This window comes from Trichoderma aggressivum (genome assembly GCF_033847375.1).
Source record: "Trichoderma aggressivum f. europaeum strain CBS 100526 chromosome Unknown scaffold_005, whole genome shotgun sequence".
In the NCBI taxonomy this organism is placed as follows: domain Eukaryota; kingdom Fungi; phylum Ascomycota; class Sordariomycetes; order Hypocreales; family Hypocreaceae; genus Trichoderma; species Trichoderma aggressivum.
Window position 1 is genome coordinate 43,744 of NW_026946371.1, and position 19,894 is coordinate 63,637.

The window sequence follows — 19,894 nt, forward strand, 5'->3', positions numbered from 1 at the left end:
GAGTCACAGACAAAAAATGGAGGGGTGAGCCAAGGTGGGGTTTCGACTGTTTTACGCGACCCTGGCGCTTCGGAGTGCTACGAGCGAGTCCTTGTAGGGCTTCTGGACTACGTTTATAGAACATTCCGGGCAATTTATCCAACCCATAGATACTTACCCATTGCGCGCCACGGCATTTGCTGAGGTGGTGATATTTTGAATGTATTCCCGATGACTGTATCTGTGGCTACTGGTATTTTATTTTACTGCAAGATAAATGTCTTATTGCTAAACGTTAACCAAAACAGACAACTAACAAGGGAAAAAAAAGAAATCCTAGAAAAATCCGTGTGGACGCAGTCACCAAAAGGTCGTGGCACACGAGGCATTGAACGATGTTAATCCGAGCAGTTACTGATTGTGCAATTCCACACCGCCATCCGTCCCCAATCTTATTGCGACTCCTCCTTCTCTTCTTCCCATTCCCATGCTTCCCCTAGATTCAGTGTATATAATTCAATTCTTTTGCACTGCATCGTAACGGATCTGCTCCGTAATAGCCACCGACCCCCAATGTGGTCCAGCCTACGGTAGATGGATGCCCCTCATTGGCAAGGGTGTTTTAGAACTGTCATGTATCTCATCTGATTGGACGCCGGGTTTAAGCATCTGCATTGGGACTGCCGTTCTCAATGCGCCGACTTGCATCGCGATTCCTTGCATCAACTTTGTTGCTTTAACAACATGTGACAGGCGTCAATTTCAACACGGAGTCAGGCGAAACCCTCAGAATATTCATCGCTCATCAACTATGGATTCTCAACGGCCGGCCGAGGCGCCGCGCAGAAAAATCGCCACCTACGGGAAACTGTCGTCTCGAGGACCTCGCGCTCATGCGACCTCAGCTCCGCAAACACCGTCCAACAGAGAAGTGACACCGTCGACGACTCTTCGACAGAAGCTCCCCAGTCTGCCTCCCCCGCGATTTGGCGATTCTTCGCGACCGCAGAAAACGTTGCATAGTGCCCCGGTCTCGGATCAGGAAACGGCTCGCAAACAGCGTGATCGCGAGACAGAGACACCACGAAAACGGAGCCACAGATCTGCTTTTGGTATGGAATCAACCAAAGGAACGGTGGACATGCTGCCCACTCGCCGCGCGCCAAAACCACCCTTGTACCGGAAGCTGACATGGGGCCTGTATGGAACAGATGCGAAAGATCCAAAATCCAATTCTCTTGAAACGGGATTCGCCGATTCTCACGAGACAGTCTCGCAAGCGGTGACGCAGAAAGTATCTACCGCAGTTGGTACAAGCACCGCCAAACTGGGAAAAGAGGCCGAGGCAAACGCTTCCTACACGAATAAAGTGTCGGATACACCGCCGACGCGTCGACGTCGTTTGATCGATGCACTGGTAGCCGAAGAGAATATCACTTCTAGCTCAAATGTCACTTCTAGCCCAAGCCCAAGCCCAAGCCGCAGTCAAAGCCAAATTATCGACGGCCCAGACCATGTCAACAACAAGGAGCATAAACACGCTCGCATTGACCGACCTAGCTTCCGCAAAGAGGCTCCATTGCGCAGGACCGGCTCCGATACCAGTGTGCTGGAGAGGAGGAAGGTCAAATTCACTTACAGTCAATCTCGGAGTTTTATCCAAGCTTCCCAAGAATCGGATGCCGCCGAATCCACCGACTATCCCTCCCTCTTGGACGAAATTGATTCGCCAATAAAGCGACCGCCGTCCCCAGTCATGGATGACGATGATGACGACGACCTGAAGAACAAAGTTGCCATCCGGAGTGTACACGAACTACGACGAGCTGGTGCCAACAACCGGTCGTCAGATGAAGTTGACGATCTGCTGTCTAGAATTGGGACTCCAGGCCCTCTAGCATCCACCATGCGCAGAAATGGTCTTTGTGAGCTGGCGAGCAGGCTGCAAAAGAAGGAATTTATGAACCAATTTCGCGATCATGCATCCCGAGACAACATTGCCAAGGGAATCCGCCACGAGGAAGATACCATCAGCGGATTTCTCCTTGCGGCCATTTTTGTCATTTTTCTATCAGCCGAAACCGCACCACACCTGCTCCGCCAATTGACAGAGAACCGAGTGGGTTTGTGGTTGAACAATCTCCTTGGGATACCAGAGGATGCGACTGCAATTGCGGCACAAAAGTCCACAAATATGTCGAGAGTAGGTAGAACCGCGCTGGATAGCGTCAAGCGCGCGCTGCTGGAAATGGACGTATGGCATGGCTATAAGCTGCAGCGTCTCTCTCCACGCACAATCTCCCTGCAACTGCTCTCCATGCTGGTCGGGTTGCTGGATCCGCAAGACGTCCGAGTTCTGCTAGATGATACTTTTGCAAACTTCTCGCAACTGAGATCCAGCTTTACGGAAGATGATTCCCGAGAGGATGTCGATTATGCTCTTACGGTCCTCATTATGGAGGCGGAATCGAATGCCACAGCGCTCACCGATGAACCGTTGATGAAGATACGGCAAGAAATGTCTGACATCGCTGCGTTTCTCCAAAGCATGCTGCAACATTGGCCGAAAACTCGTCATAACATCGATGCTACATTATTAAAGCTAGCCATCAACACGACCAACAGCGAAACGAGGGCTGCTGCGCTTCAAAACGGCCGGCTACTGTCGGGCCTCGTTTGTTCCATTACTTCTGGATTTTCAGCTGTTCAAAGTGCCATACAGAGCTCAGCCTTCGAAAGCAATGTGTACGACGAGCTCTCACTGATTCTTGGAATCATGATTAACGTTTTGGAGCATTGCGCGGATGCCCGAACATCCATCCATCAAGATGAGGTTGACAAGCTTCATGAGACATGGTCTGAAAGCGAACGATCAATAGAAACGGTATGTATGAGTAACAATGAAAAAAAAGTTGACGAGTGCTAAGACATTGACAGGATGATTCGGTTGAGACGTCCAAGCTGGGCATTGCATACAGCTACCTGGCTATCATCTTGGGTTACCTGTATTTGGGCCATACTGGGCTGCCGGTGCCTGGCGGCTTAGTTCCGGCCATTCAACACTTCATCACCATCAATAAGACGGTCAATAATAAAACAGCAGAGCTGGAGCATCTTGTATATAGCCTGACTAGGCTTCGCTAGGAGCAATTTGAGATACCATGTATATATGCCACACTTAGTAGATGAAATACATTATAGGCCTATGTACGATCTGCGTACTTTGGTGACGTAACAGACTATCGAGTTACAGTGTGGTAATCACTGTACAGAGAGATGCTAGGCAGTAATTCTCGTCGTATGAATGCTGCAAACATCCCGTGAAAAAAACCACAAGGTATATGCCATATAACAGGTCATACCTGTATATCTAGTATAAAGTAATATCATTATATAAACATTATATAGCACACATTATATACTTTTTTTTTTTTTAGAAGGTCCTCTTTTGCCATGCATAGCCGTGTGCTGGAACTAGTTTTGCCTTAATCCATACCCGGCACCCGCTAGCGTCCACTGTTCCCATGTGATAATAGCGGCCCCCCAGCAGCCCATCCCACCTGCGCCTGCAGTCCCCCCCAACTGCACCAAGGTAAGTCCCCAGTATCATCATCATCATCATCAGCCCTCAGACCAACTCGAATTTCTACCCCCCTCCCGTCCCAAAAAGACCGCTCAAAGAGAACTTCAATGCCTTCCCTGAAGCAACGAAAGGTCGCCATCGTGGGCAGTCGATCCGTTGGTATGGGACTCCCGGAAGCGCCGCGTCCTTTCCTCTGCCCGCGCCCGTCAACCACGTTTTTGGCTAACCTGAAACTCACCCCAAGGCAAATCATCGCTCGCCGTGCAGTTCGTCGATGGTCACTTCGTCGACAGCTACTACCCCACGATAGAAAACACCTTCAGCAAGACCATCCAGTACAAGGGCCAGGATTACGTTACGGAAATCGTCGACACCGCCGGCCAGGTAAGATTTTCTCGAGCGCGCCGCTTCTCTTCTCGCAGATTCGCAGCGCAAAGCCGTCGAGACGCTGACGCCGGGCGCCAAACAGGATGAATACAGCATTCTCAACTCGAAGCACTTCATCGGCATCCACGGCTACATGCTAGTCTACTCAGTGTCGTCCCTGCCATCCTTTGAAATGGTCCAGGTCGTCCGCGAGAAAATCCTTAATCATCTAGTACGTGCTCCCTCCCCCAAGCATTCCGACGAAAGCATCGCCATTGCTGACATGTCTGACCCCCATCTCCCAACAGGGTACCGAGTCCGTTCCCATCGTCATAGTAGGTAACAAGAGCGACCTCCGACCAGAGCAGCGCCAAGTCAGCCCCGAAGAAGGCAAGAAGCTGTCAGAAAAGTTCGACTGCGGCTGGACCGAGGCCAGTGCAAGGTACAACCAAAACGTCGGCAGGGCGTTTGAGCTCTTGATTGCCCAGATTGAGAAATCTCAGAACCCTGGCGAGCCCCCTGCCAAGAGCAATTGCCGTGTGATGTAGCTCAAAGTCGAGCCCAAGTCGGTCGAGCCCCAAGATACCCTCAGGAGACATTTTTCTTTTGTTTTTTTTTCTTCTTTCTAGAGTTGAGAATCCGTTGCTCACCTAGGCTCTAGAGCATACCTATGCTAGCCATGATGCTAGTTGGGGTATAGGATAATGCTGCTACTAGACCATCACCATAATTATGTTGCTATTTTATTCATCAGATAGCACTGGATAAGTACGGACGGGAACACAGGTCATAAACAATAGGCAATATTGTGACAATACAATACGATTTCATGTATCGGATGACCTAAGTAACTATGGTAATACTTGGGCAGATGGCCTGTTGATGGCTATGTTACATATCTCATCATAACACATTCCGCATTTATCATACTATTTCTAGGCTTAAATGCGCAACAATGCAAGAGTATCTAAACGAGTATCATCCCAACTATATCTGCTGCAGCAATTTCTTTAATGATCAATACTGCATTATGCGTTAGCAATTCCGTTGCAAATGTTTCCGAGATGAAGGAGTTGAAGCTTACTCTTCCCACAGTCTGCCCTGTACTGATTGCAATTCTTCAACCGTCATCCGTTTGCCAGCCGTAAAGTAGCCTTACTGAGTTAGTATTCCATCCGTCTTGTGATCCTGATCGTGGGAAACACTTACCAGCAGTGATTTTGGCATCAATCTCAACTCTCGAATCCGCTGGGATAAGTTCATCCGGAAGCTCCACTCGCTCGTGAATAGGGATTCTGTGGTGGTTAGAAGCTGGACTATGCGTTACAACATGCATAAACTTACCCTTGACCAACAATTGCATCGTGTTTCATGCTTCAACGCTCGTTAGAGATAGCCACATAAAACTGTAGGTGGTAGGAGGCTCCAAGTAATCACTCACTTGCTCATACTTAGCATGCGGTCAATCTTCTTGATGCCCAGCCAGTGAAGAATGTCGGGCATCAGAGCCTGGAAACGCATGTCCTTGACTCCAGCAATGTTCTCTGTGCGCGTAAAATACTCCGACGCTCGGTCCTCGCCACGCTTACGAGCATTGTACACCACTATCATCGCCAGTCAATCCTCAGCATGAATAATAGGTAATGAAGGTATGGTTGTTAAGTAGGGTAGCCTTACGGTACTATGATGCGTGTTAGTAGAATTCCTAGAGTCCAAGACTAGGGTAGCATACCTTTGTCACCTCTCCAAGAGCACGACCTTCCTTTCTGAAGTATATAACCACGCCGCTGCCGCCGTTCTGAGCTTCCTTCACAGCCTCTTCGATGCCGAAGATCAGGTATGGCCGGCATGTGCAGATATCGGAACCGAACACATCACTTCCATTGCACTATTGCCAATCAATTCTCTATTCAAATCATGCATCGGGGAAACACTTACTTCGTCATGAATTCTCAGAGATAATCGTACGTTTTCATCGGACATTTTCTCGGGATCACCAAAACAGTAGACAGTCAGGCCCCCTGAAATATGTGGTTAGCATTCTCCTCAACTGTCCTCAACTGTCAAGTTAAAACTTTTAATAAGCTACGGCTTCTGGACGTACCGATGGGTGGAAGGAACACTTTGATATCTCCACGAGTGATCAACTATTATTGATCAGTATTGGCTGTATTTGTCTTGACGATGGACGACCACTTACCTCTGGGTAGCTTCCTCCGGTATGTTCAAACAACGATCGTCGCAGAGCGGCCTCGTCTGCGAATGCTTAGCCTTTGTATAGTATACACTCCCAAGCTAAATGCACTTACCAATTCCAAACCTCTCTGCCACACCGGGTAGGTACCAGACCTAGAGCATCCAAACTTAGCATCAGACTACGAGTTCTTGAGAACATATCCATACTGGTTCAACGGCGAACTTGGTAACAGCCAACTCTCCAAGCTCATTCAGGCAGACTTTTCCGTCGGGGACTCTATAAGATACGATAGTTAGATAGAGTTCGAAGAGTCCATATGACGCATCTTGGTGACATACAGTCGGCCACTCTTCACACTTTCCTCGAGCTCAGGCAGCTATTACTCTATGATTAGCGTACTAGAAAACAACGAAGCCCGAGAACTGTTCTTACCTTCATGTGAGCCTTGGTAATGGCAATTGTTGGTCGCATGTCGACTAGGGTCTCCATGAGCGAATGATAGCTATCTCGATGAGGGTTGTCAAATACCGTTTTGCTTTTCTATAATGTCCTTGAAGGTCCATGGAACCAGGTGACCCCAGGGGTCCATGGCAACAATCTTCTTCTTATCACCCCATTGGGGGAACGGTCCAATCTTTGCAGCTGGCTCCGTGTTTGTGTAATCAGGTCTGGGATACTCAGGGTCAGATCGAAGGCAAGACTATTATTCTTTGTTAGAACGAACCTGTGATCGGCGTTTAGCTCCTTGCTGGCAACGGCCAGGGCATAGTAGATCGAGTAAGAGCCACCGCTAGATATTGGTCAATATACATCAAACGAATTGAGACGTCGTGGTCCTTTGGATTTCTTGCAACTCACTGAGCTAGATACACATGTTAGTAGGCAGAACGAATTCATATAGACAAAACGTCAGCTTACCTCCAATGGCTGAAATGATGACATTTCTTGTTAGTCCAATACCGCCACTTCACATTACAAACACGGGGAACGAACCATTTCTGCGACGAATGGTGGACGCAGCTCTCGACACGACTACGGGTCCTCGCTGCTGGGGATCGGGATTTCCCCAGTCCATCTGGAGAGGATCAATGCCAATCTGCTTTGGATACGTCCTATGAGATCACATGTGAATGAGATGCTGGTTCATATACAACATCACCAGGTCGCAAGGGAAGACAGCACACACGTGAGCACAATTCGCGAAGTGAAGCCTGATCGGCTGCTTGGAGACAGAGCCGAACTGGGCTGGACCGTTCCATTCTCAAGGGACGATTGGAGGTCCACCGAGGCTTCAGCATCCTTTTGCTTCGGATCCTCAACACTCTCAGGGAGCAGGGGGGTCACTGGCAGCTTGGAGGTAGGGTCAAGGGTAGAGGAGCCAAGTTTACTGGTGAGTGATTCAACCGAGCTCAGCAGGCGCTGTTGGGTTTGCTGGATGTCCCGAAGTGTGTCGAGGACACCATCTTGCTGTCCATCTGCAGCCATGGGGGGCCGGAGATCCGCTAAATCGGGATAGCAGGGTTGAATAGGAGGGTAGTTTGATGTGATATGAGGGCTTCCCTGAAGAGAACAGAGCGTAGGTTGGAGAAGATAAAAGAAGGAGAAGGAAGAAAGAAGCAATCACACAAGGGCCGTGGCGAATATAGATGTAGAAGATATGCTTCAATACCGAAGGAAGAGAAGACAGTCAGGTTGGGCAGGGAGACATTCTATAGTAGTCGAGACGAGCAGTACCTAATCGTAAACGTGGAACCGCATATCTCTTACGTACCCCGCCAGTATCTGATAGGCATGCACCGGACAGAGTTTCTTACCCCAAACGACCTCAGGTAAGCAAACGGTATCAGCTGCCTTGAGTTAGTCTCACAGTATCTATACCTAACGTCAGTCGGTAGGTACCTAATGTGCTTGGGTGGTGACAACCCTCCGTACGGAGCATTAGATCGTACATTCAAGATAGCGGGATGCGGGGTTGCTTTCTCAATGTCGGCAGGCGCCGAAGCGCGGACCCCAGCCCCGTTTGGAGGGTAGCCCTCGGTATAGCACTGCGCCGCATCCGTCCTGCAGGAGAACGCTAGCGCACCGATAGTGCGATAAAAAGTGCGCCTGCACCGTTATGCACCGTTATGCACTGTAAACGGAAAGGATGCGTGCCTGCCGATAAGATAAGCGGCTGGACGGATGGTGTCTCACACGTACCAAGCGGAAACGCGATGCGACTTTCAATCACGGCACAAGAGATTGCGTTTGCCCGCTGAGCACAAACGCCATCCAACCCAACACCATGGGAAAGCGCAAGTCTTCATCTAGAAAGCCCATGGGGCCTAAAAGGGTGAGCAAAGATGATTCCGCCGATATGCCCGTCTTCCGGAACTGACTGAACCGCAGGCTGATCCCTTGCCAACCACGTTCACATGCCTCTTCTGCAACCATGAGAAGTCAGTCACCGTCAAGCTCGATAGGAGGGCTGGCGTGGGCCAGCTAGATTGCCGCATTTGCGGGCAGAAGTTCCAATGTGCTGTCAACTGTTCGTCTTTCCGGACACCCTTCCCTTTTCAAAAGCCCCGTGCGCTAACCGCAAATTCCAGACCTCTCGGCCGCGGTCGATGTATACGGAGAGTGGGTTGATGCTGCCGGTATGTCGCATGCCCTGTTGAACTTGTTTGATCATACCCCCAAAACTAATACGCGGTTGTACAGAGGCTGTCGCGAAACAAGACGCCGGAGAAGGCAATGCCGGCAAATCATATGGCGCTCGAAGACCCCTGGAAGGGAAAAACACTATTGACGAGCACGATGAAATCGACCAGCACGATGACTATTGAGTGCCTTGCTGTATATTTCTACAAAAGCAGGCTGGGATGCTACAGAACTGGGGATATTGACGCATACTACATACCAAGGTCTCATCGGAAACCCCCCCCATCTTCAAATCGTATAGAATCGGTCGCCAAAGTCTCCAAGACCAGGCACAATGTAACTGCAGCAGGGTCAGCCAATGCATCGTGGAGTCAGGATCATCATACTTTTTCTCATCCAAGCCCTGCGCACGGATTCTTATTAGTACAGGTCGTGTGAACTAGCGATCAAATATCAACACTTACCTCATCAATGAACGCCGTTACAACTTTGAGGCGAGGGAACTTGGCGGCGAAGCTCGTTATTCCTTCTGGACTAGCAATCAGGTTGAGAAACAGGATTCGGTCCTCGGGGACCCCTCGGCCCTTGAGGACCTCGACAGCCATTGTAGCGGAACCACCTTTGCAGTTGTCAGTTATGGGAGACGTTTGGCTGTGCTTTAATGTACACGGCGACAAACAGGGGGGGAGGGGCAGAAGGATGATTTACCTGTCGCAAACATGGGGTCTAGCAGAAGGACCCATCGGTTTGCAATATCTTCGGGGAGTTTATCATAGAAAAGTTTGGGCAGCGCCGTGTCCTCGTCTCGCTGAATCAATATCTTTCCAATTCTTACGGATCGACAGCAGTCACGTAATCCCTGCTCCATTGCCTCTCCCGCTCGCATGATGGAGACGCCACATATCTTGCCCTGAAACATTAAACCATTATACGTGCGGCCGACGGGTGTGGTGATGTTTTTCTCAATGACCGGAAGGTGATTTAGGCCTTCCTCTACCAGCAGTCGGATAATTCTGTTGGAGTAGAAGATGAAATCGGCGCGCTCTGTGTCCTTGTTTCTTATCATGCTGCGTGGAAAAGGTTTAGCCAAGGGCGATGCACATGAAACCAGTCGAGGGCCCTAAACCTACGATAGAAGGGCAATCAACTGGGGAGTCTGCGGCAAGACATAGACATTATCAGACGACACCACGGCAGACACAGTAGCACTCGGCTTGTCAGCGACATCCCTAAAGGTCGGGCCGACGCACTGCGTGGGTGCAGAAGCAGGTGTTGGTTTTTCAGCCATGGAATTGGGCGTGCAGAGAAAGTATTGAGCACTTTGGAAAAAGGTCGAGATAGTTGCAGCAGCTACGCGGAGCTACCTCCAAGGTAGATAGGCAGATATATCTAGTCGGGCTTCCTAGCGATAAAGAATCCTTACATAAAGAGGGGTCTGGGTCCCTATTACGTAGATATTCGGGGACCGCCGCCAGCAGGTTTGTTATCCATATTGCATATTATGGGTAAGATGGTCGACTTGGGCGTCAGATGGACAGCTTCAGGAATGGAAGCATTGGTCCCCGATTTAGCTGCTTGGCTAGCGGAGCTATGGAGAGACGGTTTAAATCACATCCTTGGATGCGGTCTCCCGCCTTGCCCCTGCGCCCTCGTGGTTTTTTTTTTTTCAAAGTAGGCATCTGGTCAGAAGATCAACATATGCGGTTAGTCAGAGGATGTGCTCCAATAATTGCATATTCCCACGGCTGCTGCGACAGAGGCAGCAAGACACCAGCATTGTCGATTGCCTTGTGCCGGTAGTCTTACAGTTGTCATACCAGTTTTGATGTATAATACTTGTGAGATTCATTCATCGATTTACGTACTCAGAATTCAGCGTTCGATTGGATGTAGAATCCCATAATAAAAGAAGAATCATGTTCTCCATTCAAGCAGCCCGATTTACAGCAAGAACGACTGGTGCATCTTTGATGTTTTCAATATCTACGCAGCTTGCACTCGAACTAGCACAGTTTCGGGCTTCCAGCTCGATTACATAATCCAACGGATCAATGCACATGGCGACTCAATTGGCGTGGCTGTTCCTTACCAGCCGAGTGGGCCATGATTAGGGCACCCATCTGGGGCACACATCTTATCTCCAATTTTCTTTTTTTTTTTCCATCTTGGTCTGTCTCTCTTTTACCTAACCACACCTCTCATTATCCTCCCCTGGCAAGCAAACCACGAGCCTCTGTCAGATAATCAATCGCCATCATGCGTAAGAATCTTTGTATTCCAGAACCGTTGTCGCAGCTACTAATTTACAGGCAGCTCCCAAGTTCGATCCCAGCGAGGTCAAGGTCATGTCAGTTCACAATGCGTCGCTTCAAGTCTCGCCAACATCAGCTCTAACATGCAGCTTACAGCCACCTCCGTGCCACCGGTGGTGAGGTTGGTGCCTCATCGGCCCTTGCTCCCAAGATTGGTCCTCTTGGTCTGTCGCCCAAGAAGGTCGGCGAAGATATCGCCAAGGCCACTGGTGACTGGGTAAGGAATATGCGTGCCCTGCAAAAAGCAGATGGCGGGGTGCTAATACCGTGAACAGAAAGGTCTCCGTGTCACCGTCAAGCTGACCATCCAGAACCGTCAGGCTGCCGTCTCTGTCGTGCCCACTGCCTCCTCTCTCATCATCAAGGCCCTCAAGGAGCCCCCGCGTGACCGCAAGAAGGAGAAGAACATCAAGCACAACAAGTCTGTCAGCCTCGATGAGATCATTGAGATTGCCCGCACCATGCGCTTCAAGTCTTTCGCCAAGGAGCTGAAGGGAACCGTCAGGGAGATGCTGGGAACTGCTCAGAGTGTTGGCTGCCAGGTCGATGGAAAGACCCCCCAGGCTGTCCTGGAGGCCATCGAGAACGGCGAAATTGATAGTATGCACCCATTTCCTGCCGTAACGCAATTTCTGATCGCTAACATTTGACACAGTCCCCGAGGAGTAGAGTGTCTGGTTCAGACCGCCTGTCCCACCGAGAGAGAAAATCTCGTTCAGTGGTGACACATCAATAATAAACAAAAAAGGTCAAACCAACAGATATCGATTTTGCCCCACGTGAAGTATTGAAATGTGTTCCCATTGCGGACTCAAAACCGCCCCCTTAGCTCACTCCGAGATACATCGTCACTACGCAGTGGTGTATTTCTATTTTTGCTCAAGGAAGAATGAATCTGGCCACTTACTCACCTCTATACCCTTTACTCCGTGGGTATATTGGTCCTTCCAATCACGCCTACATGACATACTTTAGGAATTAGTACTCTTGTTGATGACATGTTTTGGGATGCACTCGTTTGTGTCTGACTTGTATACCCCATGAAGAAAAAGGACCGTTGGATCAAGGCTGGAGTCTTTGAATATAGCACATGGACAGAATGATGACAATGAATACAATATCAATTTTTGTTTGGCTACTGCAACCTTGGCTTTACTTTTTGACGGACTATAACTGTACAGATGCCAGTTGACAAAACCATGCGTATTGAATGCTGCTAAAACAAGTTGGGCGTGTATAACGTACCCATTGCCATATTACCCAGAACAGACGACTGCCCTAATAGCTCTGTGTGCTAATAAACTGGGACAAACTCTCGAGTCACAAAAGTGTGCTACAATCCTATCGAGATACAGCCCATTCTATTATTCAAACAGCTAGTATTTTGCCACTTATTCACGGGGTAACCCACGAGCCAAAATTTGCTTCCGCGTAGGTTCCATTCAAGCACATATATGGGGTAGAAGCAATCCGAGTGTCTTTTAATATATCATAGGGACATTACCTAACCTCCCTACCCGCCTATGGGTTGTTACTCCATGTAAAATGACTGGGAAAACGGCCAGGCGCGAATCTAGCACTCGCAGGGCTCCCTGCGCCTTCATCTCTCTACAAATAACCCTTTTCAGACCTCATCCAAAACACGCTCCTTGAACTCCCGCTCGACCTTCTGGCCCTGGTCATCAGTGCCAGATTCACCGTGGAGAGCCATCAGGGCACCCAGGTCGAACTTGGGCGACTTCAGCAGCTTAACCTTGCGGATGTGGACCTGCAGAAAAAAAAGGAAGAGTTAGCAGCTGGTCAGAAAGCCTTCAACAGTAGCTGGGTAGCAGTCTAGGCCAAAACATACGTTCTGCAGGGGGTAGATGCCCTGGGTGGACTTCTCGATTTCGCGGCCGATAACTTCGGGGATCAGCTTGGAAACCAGCTGGGTGAGGGTGCAGCTGGAAGCCTCGCGCTGGATGATGTCGGTCATCTTGCGTCGGATGGCACGGATCTGGGAAGAAGCAGCGTAGGTGGTCTTCTTGATCTGGTTGGGGCGTCGCTTGGTGAAAGCAATGGCGAAGAGGCGGATGAGGTAGTCATCGGTGGTCTTGACGGTGATGTTGGCCTCAATGAGAGTTTGCCACTTGCGGACGAGCGATCGGAGCTTGTCGGATGTGAAGTCAAGTCCGTGGAAGTTGGTCAGGCAGCTCTTGCCCTGGACCTCGTCGACGCGGAGGCGTACTTTGCGGAATGAGTGGTCCTCATCCTTCTGGAGGTCAGCGAGGGAGACCTCGACGATGCGGCCCTTCAGAGCATCGTTCGCGTTCTTGAGACCGGTTGTTCGGTTCACAAGAGTCTTGCCAACACTGCAAGAACGGCCGTCAGTCCAAATTCTCGAGATTTTTTCTGTTATGACACTGCTGCGAATGCGACTCACTCTCGGATGTTGAAGGGGTTAGGAGCCTGTTGAGAACGCAATTAGCACATCTTGCAACTTTCTTCTCCTTCATCTTCTTCTTATTCTGAGCGCGTCCATACCTTGATAGAGTACCAGTCCTTTCGGGTGAAAGGGTCCACGGTCTTCTTCTTAAGGCCCTTCTTGCCCTTGGAGAGTCTCTTGTTCCTGTTCTTCTTGTTGGCCCATGTTCATTTCCAGAGATTTGCAGCATTAGATACTCACTTTCCAACAGCCATGATTCCTTACCAGCGTACGAGGAGTTGGGAATCGAAAGGTCCTAAAAAGTTGGTGGAGGGGTTGGAAGAATTTCAATTCTTGTGTGCATCAACCTGGATCTAAGCGAGCCAAACCAAAAAGGTACCGGGGCATATATTTTTCCGCTAATCTTGTGGGAATTTTTTCCAGCTCCACAACCCTCCCAGCCCTTCTCTGGCCCTCTTGCGCACTAAGGTCCAAAGTTGGCAAGTTGATCGTGGGTATCACGTGAGGAGCGCGTGTGCGGTCATCGGCCAGCTCATTGGCGGATATCGCAGGACTTGGGCAGCCTATCAAATCGCAGACATTTTGTACTCGTAGTTTGCTGGACACTGTCGGCCATGGCACGCTCTACAATGCTGAAGCAGTGCCTTCTCAACTGATGTGAGATTAGGCACTTTATACTACATGATGAATTCTGATGACTTTCTGGTATGGATCAATGGCCTTGCTTGTCAAGAGTACCCCTGATGGTTAAGCACATCCCAAACGCATCCTAGCGAGTATATAATGGCGGAGGCGTCTCTTTTCTCTTTTTCGAAGAACCTGAGTGTCATATCAGAAAGCCACTTCTTCCTACCATAATGCATGGACTTCATAGACCATTCAAACTGCGTGCTCGTCCTAACTGATGGCATAATTACTAAACATTCTTATATGCGGGACTATGTATAAAGTGAATCCACGCGAAAAAGTGGACATATGCGGGTTAGTCATCATGAGTACGAATTGCGTTTGATTGCTCCAGATGCTTCATGGGCTGTTGCAATTCCGCATATCGCAAAACAGCGACCATCCATTAATCTGCCTGGTAAGTGCCTTTCTGCAGTATTGCTGGGCGGAGTTATCGGTATTGAATACTGAGAGACAGACACTGACCTTCATCGTCCAGGTATTTCCGCCTCTATGCGACCGTCCCGCGCCATTGACTGATCATCTCCAGGTGCAAGAGTAAACCCGCAGCAGCCATGGGCCCCCCGAAACCTCCCGTCCCTCATGTCGCTCCGATCTACCGAGTAACGGCCACAGCTCTTGGTGCGGGCATGTGGTTCTGGGTGAGTCCAATGCCTCTAACGATTTAACCCAGGCGGGGGAATCGACCATGGAAAAAGAACGCTGTATACTGACAACCATATTTAGTTGATGTATCGGGCAAAGAAAGATGGTAAAGCACCCAATTCGCATACGCATTTCTCCATGATCGGCTCTAACGTATTTGACCTCTCACAGGCCCCGTTTTGCTTGGCTGGAAGCACCCCTGGGATCACTAGACAACTCGATCAGGTCAGGATTCGAGACTAAGAACGGCATGTTACTCTACCCCTGGGATACCGGCCATAGCTTGTGATGTGGTTTATACTACGGCTCGAAGTCACATACAATAATGGTCTTTGCGGGCAAAAGGTGGATGCTGGAATAAGAATAGTACAAACTGCGCCATCTAAATACATCTACATTACGACTTGACGCATATATTGAGTAATTTTGGCTTCAGTACTTGAAGACACTCTAGAGTTCCACTACCTGGAGGGAACCGCAGCATGTAGTGAAACCAAATATCTCTATGTTCCCAATTTATGTTCTCCGATTCTGTGCCCCTATCAGAACCTGCTGTGGTGCGAGCAGTGCTGTAAAAGATTGTATTATTTCCAGCATTGAGCCAAGCCGTTTTCTCCATAGCTAATTGTGGAAATCTCTGATACCAATTCAACAGTAGGTGGTGGGTTTTTAAACCTGTTGTCTTTTACATATTATCAAGATAAAAGAGTAGATATTGTGCTATCCATACGTGGTGTGAAACAGTCACTCATTTGCACTATAAGTCGGTATTTGTCTAACTATGTGCTAAAGTCTGCGTACCAAAATGGCAGCAGTATCTCATTTACAAAATGCAAGCATGCTCTCCTTAGAGCATTCAAGTTCACAGCTGTTGAAGCAATATATCCCATTGCCCGCATGTGATGTTGATTTTCTTTATACCAGGCGCAAAGGCCCATGTTTTAAAACTTTTTACCTACCAATAATGCCCCAATAACAAGCAGAAAAATTGAATTCGAAATGTGTATACTCTCACTACACGGTATCCGTCTAGTAGAGAACTCTTGTCACGATGCATGCTGGTGTGTCCTGTTAGATATCGTATCATTGCGATAGAATGGGCTTTGAAACTCACAGCTCAGACCCTCCAGGCTCTCATAGATATCCTTGATCTCCTCATATTTCACGTTGCTGATATCGGCCATCAGATATGCCAGCTGTAATTCAGTTAGTACTGCTTGATATCTAACAGGCAAATTGGAAATCCTTACATCTCCCCTGCTGTCGCTGATCTGCTTATCGACATTGTGGTCGCCGAGAATCTCGTTGACTAAAAATCGTCAGCCTGGTGCACGTTGAAGATTCGGATGTTTCAGTCAAACCTTTGCGGAGCACGCCGGGAACATTGCGATGGATGTAGATGACCTGTAAGTAATGTTAGAGCAGTAAGTCACGAAGAACAGGGAGCAACTCACTCGGGCGTGGTCTGGCTCGTCCAATGTAAGGGATCTCAGCTGAGCCTCGGGAAGGTTGACACTTCCCAGAGTGATGCCCTGGTTGATGTAGCGGACCAATGCCTCAGCAACTGGATACCAGTCAGTATTTTCCGACAAAATAAAACCATCCGCCTGTGCGACTTGTGGACTAACCCTCGACACCAATGGCACGCTGTGCCTCTTCTGTGCTTCCACCGATATGGGGGGTGAGAATGAGGTTGCTCAAGCTGCGGAGGTCCTCAGCCCATTGGTTCAAGTTGTTTGTGAAATAATCGCCGTTGCCGGCCGGCTCGTTGGGGTAAACATCAAGAGCAGCACCCGCGATGTGCCCTGAGCGCATGGCCTTGACCAAGGCAGGGATATCGACAACGGTTCCACGGCTGGCGTTGATGAGATAAGATCCCAGCTTCATGCGGTCCAACTGAGCGGTCGAAATCAAATTTCTTGTTTCAGGGAGATCCGGTACGTGGAGAGTTACGAAGTCGGCCTCCTCCAAGAGGCTGTCCAATGAAGGCACCTGGCGAGCGGTTCCCAGTGCCATCAGAGTCACTACGTCATAGTAGATGACATTCATTCCCATAGCCTCCGCAAGAACGGACAGTTGAGAGCCGATGTGTCCATAGCCGACAATTCCTGGCAATTGATTGTTAGAGCACGGCTGTTAGACTAATGCAGCCCTCCAGCATTGACCACGTCTATGTCAAAGGGCTAATAGGAACTTGATGGAGCATACCTAGAGTCTTTCCACGAATCTCCCAGCACTTTGCGCTGACTTTGTTCCAGGTGCCGCGGTGCATTTCGATGGATCGATCGCCGAGCTGTCGGGCCAGGGTGATGATTTCGGCAATGACTAGTTCCGCAACACTGCGAGAGTTTGCGAATGGAGAGTTGAAGACGGCAATACCACGGCGAGCAGCATAATTGAGGTCGACCTGGTTGGTTCCGATACAGAAGCATCCGATGACGAGCAGGTTCTTGGCCTCGCTCAAAACCTTCTCGCTCAACTTTGTCTTGGAGCGGATACCGATAACATGGACCTCGCTAGCATTTGTCAAGGTCAGAGACGGTCAATTACAGTCAAGGATAGCTGCTCACCGGATTTTCTCAATGAGCTGATCCTCGGGAAGTGAAGTCTTCAGAGCTTCGACCTGATAGCCCTGGCCCGTGAGAATGTCCCGTCCGGTCTGGTTGACATTCTCCAACAACAGGATCTTGATGTCTTGGGTGTTGAAGGGCTTCAGAATCTTCGGTACACTCTTGCGAGGCAGCATCCCACCAAGGCTGGCTGGAGGTGACTGGAAGGTGGCAATGGGCGAAGTTGAGAGGTTCTGGCCCCAGCTAGAGACGACAGTTCTCTGGGGGATTGGGGCGCTGGGGGTGATGTCGCGAGCAGAAGACATGGTTGCGGCGGTGCAATCGTGCAGATTGCTGGATAGGTAACCTGGGATGTCGTCCTGGAAATGGAGATGGGGAGGGTTGGTCTGGCGTTGATGGCACCAGGCGGCGAGAGCTGGAGGGATGAAGAGATGAAGAGACTCGGGAGAGATCAAATGATTTCGATGTCACAGAGGCGAGGCGAATCGTAAGATCTTAAAGCGAATTGAATCCCAGGGTCTCGCAGACACGCAACATGACTCACTATCTACCTTGGGCGTAGCACTGGGAAGTCTGGAATCGGACAGATAATTTTGACTTTGACAAGAGCCGACACCGGCTTGCGGCCAATTGCGGCCACTTGCTGCCATGAGCGATGACTGGCACCTCTTAGTACGAGTCCTAGAATACCGACTACTGGAGCACTACCGCAAACTCGCGCAAATCCCTAGATGCACCAGACAAGGCCAGGCCAAAATCACCATCCAGTGGCATCCAGTGGGACAATTCGACGGAATGGCATTGGATCCAACAACCCCACCTCGACCGGTGCAAATGCTGCCACTTTTCCACTAGTGCGGGAGAGAGCGATTAGGTGGTATTGGCTTGTGATAGGACGCGGAGAGCGAATTTGTCAGGCTTTTATTTTTTGTTTTTTATTTTTATTTTTCCTTTTTTCCTTTCGCAATCTATTATTGTAATGGGATTCGTGGATATCAATCTCGACATACAGTATGGAGTTATTAAGACACCTTTACGGCGCTAAGCAGATGCACACCACCTGTGCTATGACGTCTACCCGCTTACCTGCTGAATCCTGTAAGCAGGCAGATTGGCTTACCCACCTCTTGTAATTTACAGGCGGTTCAGCCTCCTGTTGGCACTGCTTGTACTCAGTACTGGCACTGTGATCGTCGCCCGCCTCTACTAGTGGCCTCTGCTAGTAATGTGCACTCGGTTGATGGGGACATTGAGAATTATTCGTCTTCCATTGCTTAATCATAACGCATCTCGGCATGTTCTCACCTCTGCGCTCGCGGCTGGTAAACGCTGCCCGGCTGGGCACGTGTCGTAATCTGCGACTGGTTTCTACCACAGCGTATCCTCAGCCTGTCTCTCCATTAGCCTTTGATCTTCATGCGCCTGCGAGCTCCAAGGCCGATGAAAAAACAGCGCCTATAATCTTTATGCATGGCCTTTTCGGATCCAAGAAGAACAACAGAGCAATCAGCAAGTAAGCGGCATTGAATCTCGCACCGCGGCATCTCGACTTACAACTTCGGTAGAGCCCTGGCCCGGGATCTGAAAACCCACGTATATACCGTGGTAGGTGAATCTCATCGGAACCAACTGGTAACGACAGTCATGTTGAATAAAGAGTGTAAAGGATCTTAGGAATCATGGAGAATCTCCCCACGATGCCCGTCACGACTATGTTGCCATGACGGAAGACATACTGGCCTTCATTGACCACCATGGTCTAAAAGAGCCCACTTTGATAGGCCATTCCATGTATGCCTTTTCGGGACCGCTTGAAATCCTACACTCGGCTGATGTCACTATAGGGGAGCCAAGACGGCCATGTCTGTTGCCCTCCGTTCACCAGAAACAGTGTCGAGGGTTGTCGCAGTTGACAATGCCCCTACCGACGCCACACTCAGCAGAACCTTTGCTTCCTACGTTCGAGGGATGAAGAAGATTCAGGAAGCCAAAGTCACTCGCCAATCCGAGGCAGATGCTATTCTCCAAGAGTACGAAGAGGTCAGTACCACTGTTACCTCTATATGCGCTCTCCAAGACTGACTGTTCCCCGTAACAGTCGCTGCCAATCCGTCAATTCCTGTTAGGAAACCTGTATCGTTCACCAGAAGATGGGATTCAAAAGTTTCGCGTTCCCCTGGATATTCTAGGCCGATCACTCGACCATCTTGGAGACTTTCCCTACAAGAATCCAGGCGAGGCACGGTACACAAAGCCATCCCTTTTCGTCCGAGGCACTCAGAGCAAATATGTACCAGACGACGTGCTGCCCATCATTGGTCAATTTTTCCCACGCTTTCGATTGGCCGACGTTGACGCTGGTCACTGGCTAATATCGGAACAACCTGAGGCTTTTAGACAAGGTAATTTAACATCCTAAAGCACGCTTGTGCGAGATTCATGTTACTGACTTGTGCATACAACAGCCGTGGTGAGCTTTCTGCAAGAGCC

The 19,894-nt window shown here is 49.5% G+C and overlaps 9 protein-coding genes across 9 annotated transcripts; 5 read left to right on the forward strand and 4 right to left on the reverse strand.

Moving 5' to 3' along the window:
- Positions 1-790: 790 nt before the first annotated feature.
- Triagg1_1935 (uncharacterized protein) lies at positions 791-3,123 on the forward strand (the record flags this gene model as incomplete). Its single annotated transcript, XM_062896060.1, has 2 exons — positions 791-2,863; positions 2,917-3,123. The coding sequence occupies 2 exons, from the start codon at positions 791-793 to the stop codon at positions 3,121-3,123; spliced, it is 2,280 nt and encodes a 759-aa protein (XP_062758791.1).
- Positions 3,124-3,669: 546 nt separating this feature from the next.
- Positions 3,670-4,476, forward strand: Triagg1_1936 (uncharacterized protein; the record flags this gene model as incomplete). The annotated part of the gene is made up of 4 exons (XM_062896061.1): positions 3,670-3,721; positions 3,807-3,946; positions 3,993-4,160; positions 4,237-4,476. 4 exons carry the CDS (start codon positions 3,670-3,672, stop codon positions 4,474-4,476), a joined length of 600 nt encoding a protein of 199 aa, XP_062758792.1.
- A 462-nt stretch (positions 4,477-4,938) lies between these two features.
- Triagg1_1937 (uncharacterized protein) lies at positions 4,939-7,610 on the reverse strand (the record flags this gene model as incomplete). Its single annotated transcript, XM_062896062.1, has 20 exons — positions 4,939-4,951; positions 5,013-5,082; positions 5,138-5,223; positions 5,273-5,302; positions 5,370-5,532; positions 5,606-5,609; positions 5,661-5,816; positions 5,867-5,949; positions 6,033-6,075; positions 6,129-6,184; positions 6,238-6,277; positions 6,332-6,401; positions 6,464-6,501; positions 6,558-6,601; positions 6,654-6,793; positions 6,850-6,915; positions 6,984-6,987; positions 7,044-7,052; positions 7,119-7,237; positions 7,312-7,610. 20 exons carry the CDS (start codon positions 7,608-7,610, stop codon positions 4,939-4,941), a joined length of 1,533 nt encoding a protein of 510 aa, XP_062758793.1.
- A 799-nt stretch (positions 7,611-8,409) lies between these two features.
- Triagg1_1938 (uncharacterized protein) lies at positions 8,410-8,950 on the forward strand (the record flags this gene model as incomplete). Its single annotated transcript, XM_062896063.1, has 4 exons — positions 8,410-8,457; positions 8,514-8,652; positions 8,714-8,761; positions 8,826-8,950. The coding sequence occupies 4 exons, from the start codon at positions 8,410-8,412 to the stop codon at positions 8,948-8,950; spliced, it is 360 nt and encodes a 119-aa protein (XP_062758794.1).
- A 103-nt stretch (positions 8,951-9,053) lies between these two features.
- Positions 9,054-10,053, reverse strand: Triagg1_1939 (uncharacterized protein; the record flags this gene model as incomplete). The annotated part of the gene is made up of 5 exons (XM_062896064.1): positions 9,054-9,105; positions 9,152-9,168; positions 9,230-9,384; positions 9,474-9,832; positions 9,896-10,053. The coding sequence occupies 5 exons, from the start codon at positions 10,051-10,053 to the stop codon at positions 9,054-9,056; spliced, it is 741 nt and encodes a 246-aa protein (XP_062758795.1).
- A 968-nt stretch (positions 10,054-11,021) lies between these two features.
- On the forward strand, positions 11,022-11,746 carry Triagg1_1940 (uncharacterized protein; the record flags this gene model as incomplete). Its single annotated transcript, XM_062896066.1, has 5 exons — positions 11,022-11,025; positions 11,079-11,112; positions 11,174-11,294; positions 11,353-11,677; positions 11,733-11,746. 5 exons carry the CDS (start codon positions 11,022-11,024, stop codon positions 11,744-11,746), a joined length of 498 nt encoding a protein of 165 aa, XP_062758796.1.
- Positions 11,747-12,701: 955 nt separating this feature from the next.
- Positions 12,702-13,756, reverse strand: Triagg1_1941 (uncharacterized protein; the record flags this gene model as incomplete). The annotated part of the gene is made up of 5 exons (XM_062896067.1): positions 12,702-12,845; positions 12,927-13,428; positions 13,500-13,525; positions 13,601-13,685; positions 13,743-13,756. 5 exons carry the CDS (start codon positions 13,754-13,756, stop codon positions 12,702-12,704), a joined length of 771 nt encoding a protein of 256 aa, XP_062758797.1.
- A 2,107-nt stretch (positions 13,757-15,863) lies between these two features.
- Triagg1_1942 (uncharacterized protein) lies at positions 15,864-17,709 on the reverse strand (the record flags this gene model as incomplete). Its single annotated transcript, XM_062896068.1, has 8 exons — positions 15,864-15,892; positions 15,949-16,030; positions 16,085-16,143; positions 16,196-16,238; positions 16,289-16,398; positions 16,463-16,942; positions 17,043-17,350; positions 17,405-17,709. 8 exons carry the CDS (start codon positions 17,707-17,709, stop codon positions 15,864-15,866), a joined length of 1,416 nt encoding a protein of 471 aa, XP_062758798.1.
- Positions 17,710-18,699: 990 nt separating this feature from the next.
- On the forward strand, positions 18,700-19,823 carry Triagg1_1943 (uncharacterized protein; the record flags this gene model as incomplete). The annotated part of the gene is made up of 5 exons (XM_062896069.1): positions 18,700-18,917; positions 18,970-19,009; positions 19,062-19,195; positions 19,249-19,444; positions 19,503-19,823. 5 exons carry the CDS (start codon positions 18,700-18,702, stop codon positions 19,821-19,823), a joined length of 909 nt encoding a protein of 302 aa, XP_062758799.1.
- Positions 19,824-19,894: the final 71 nt, after the last annotated feature.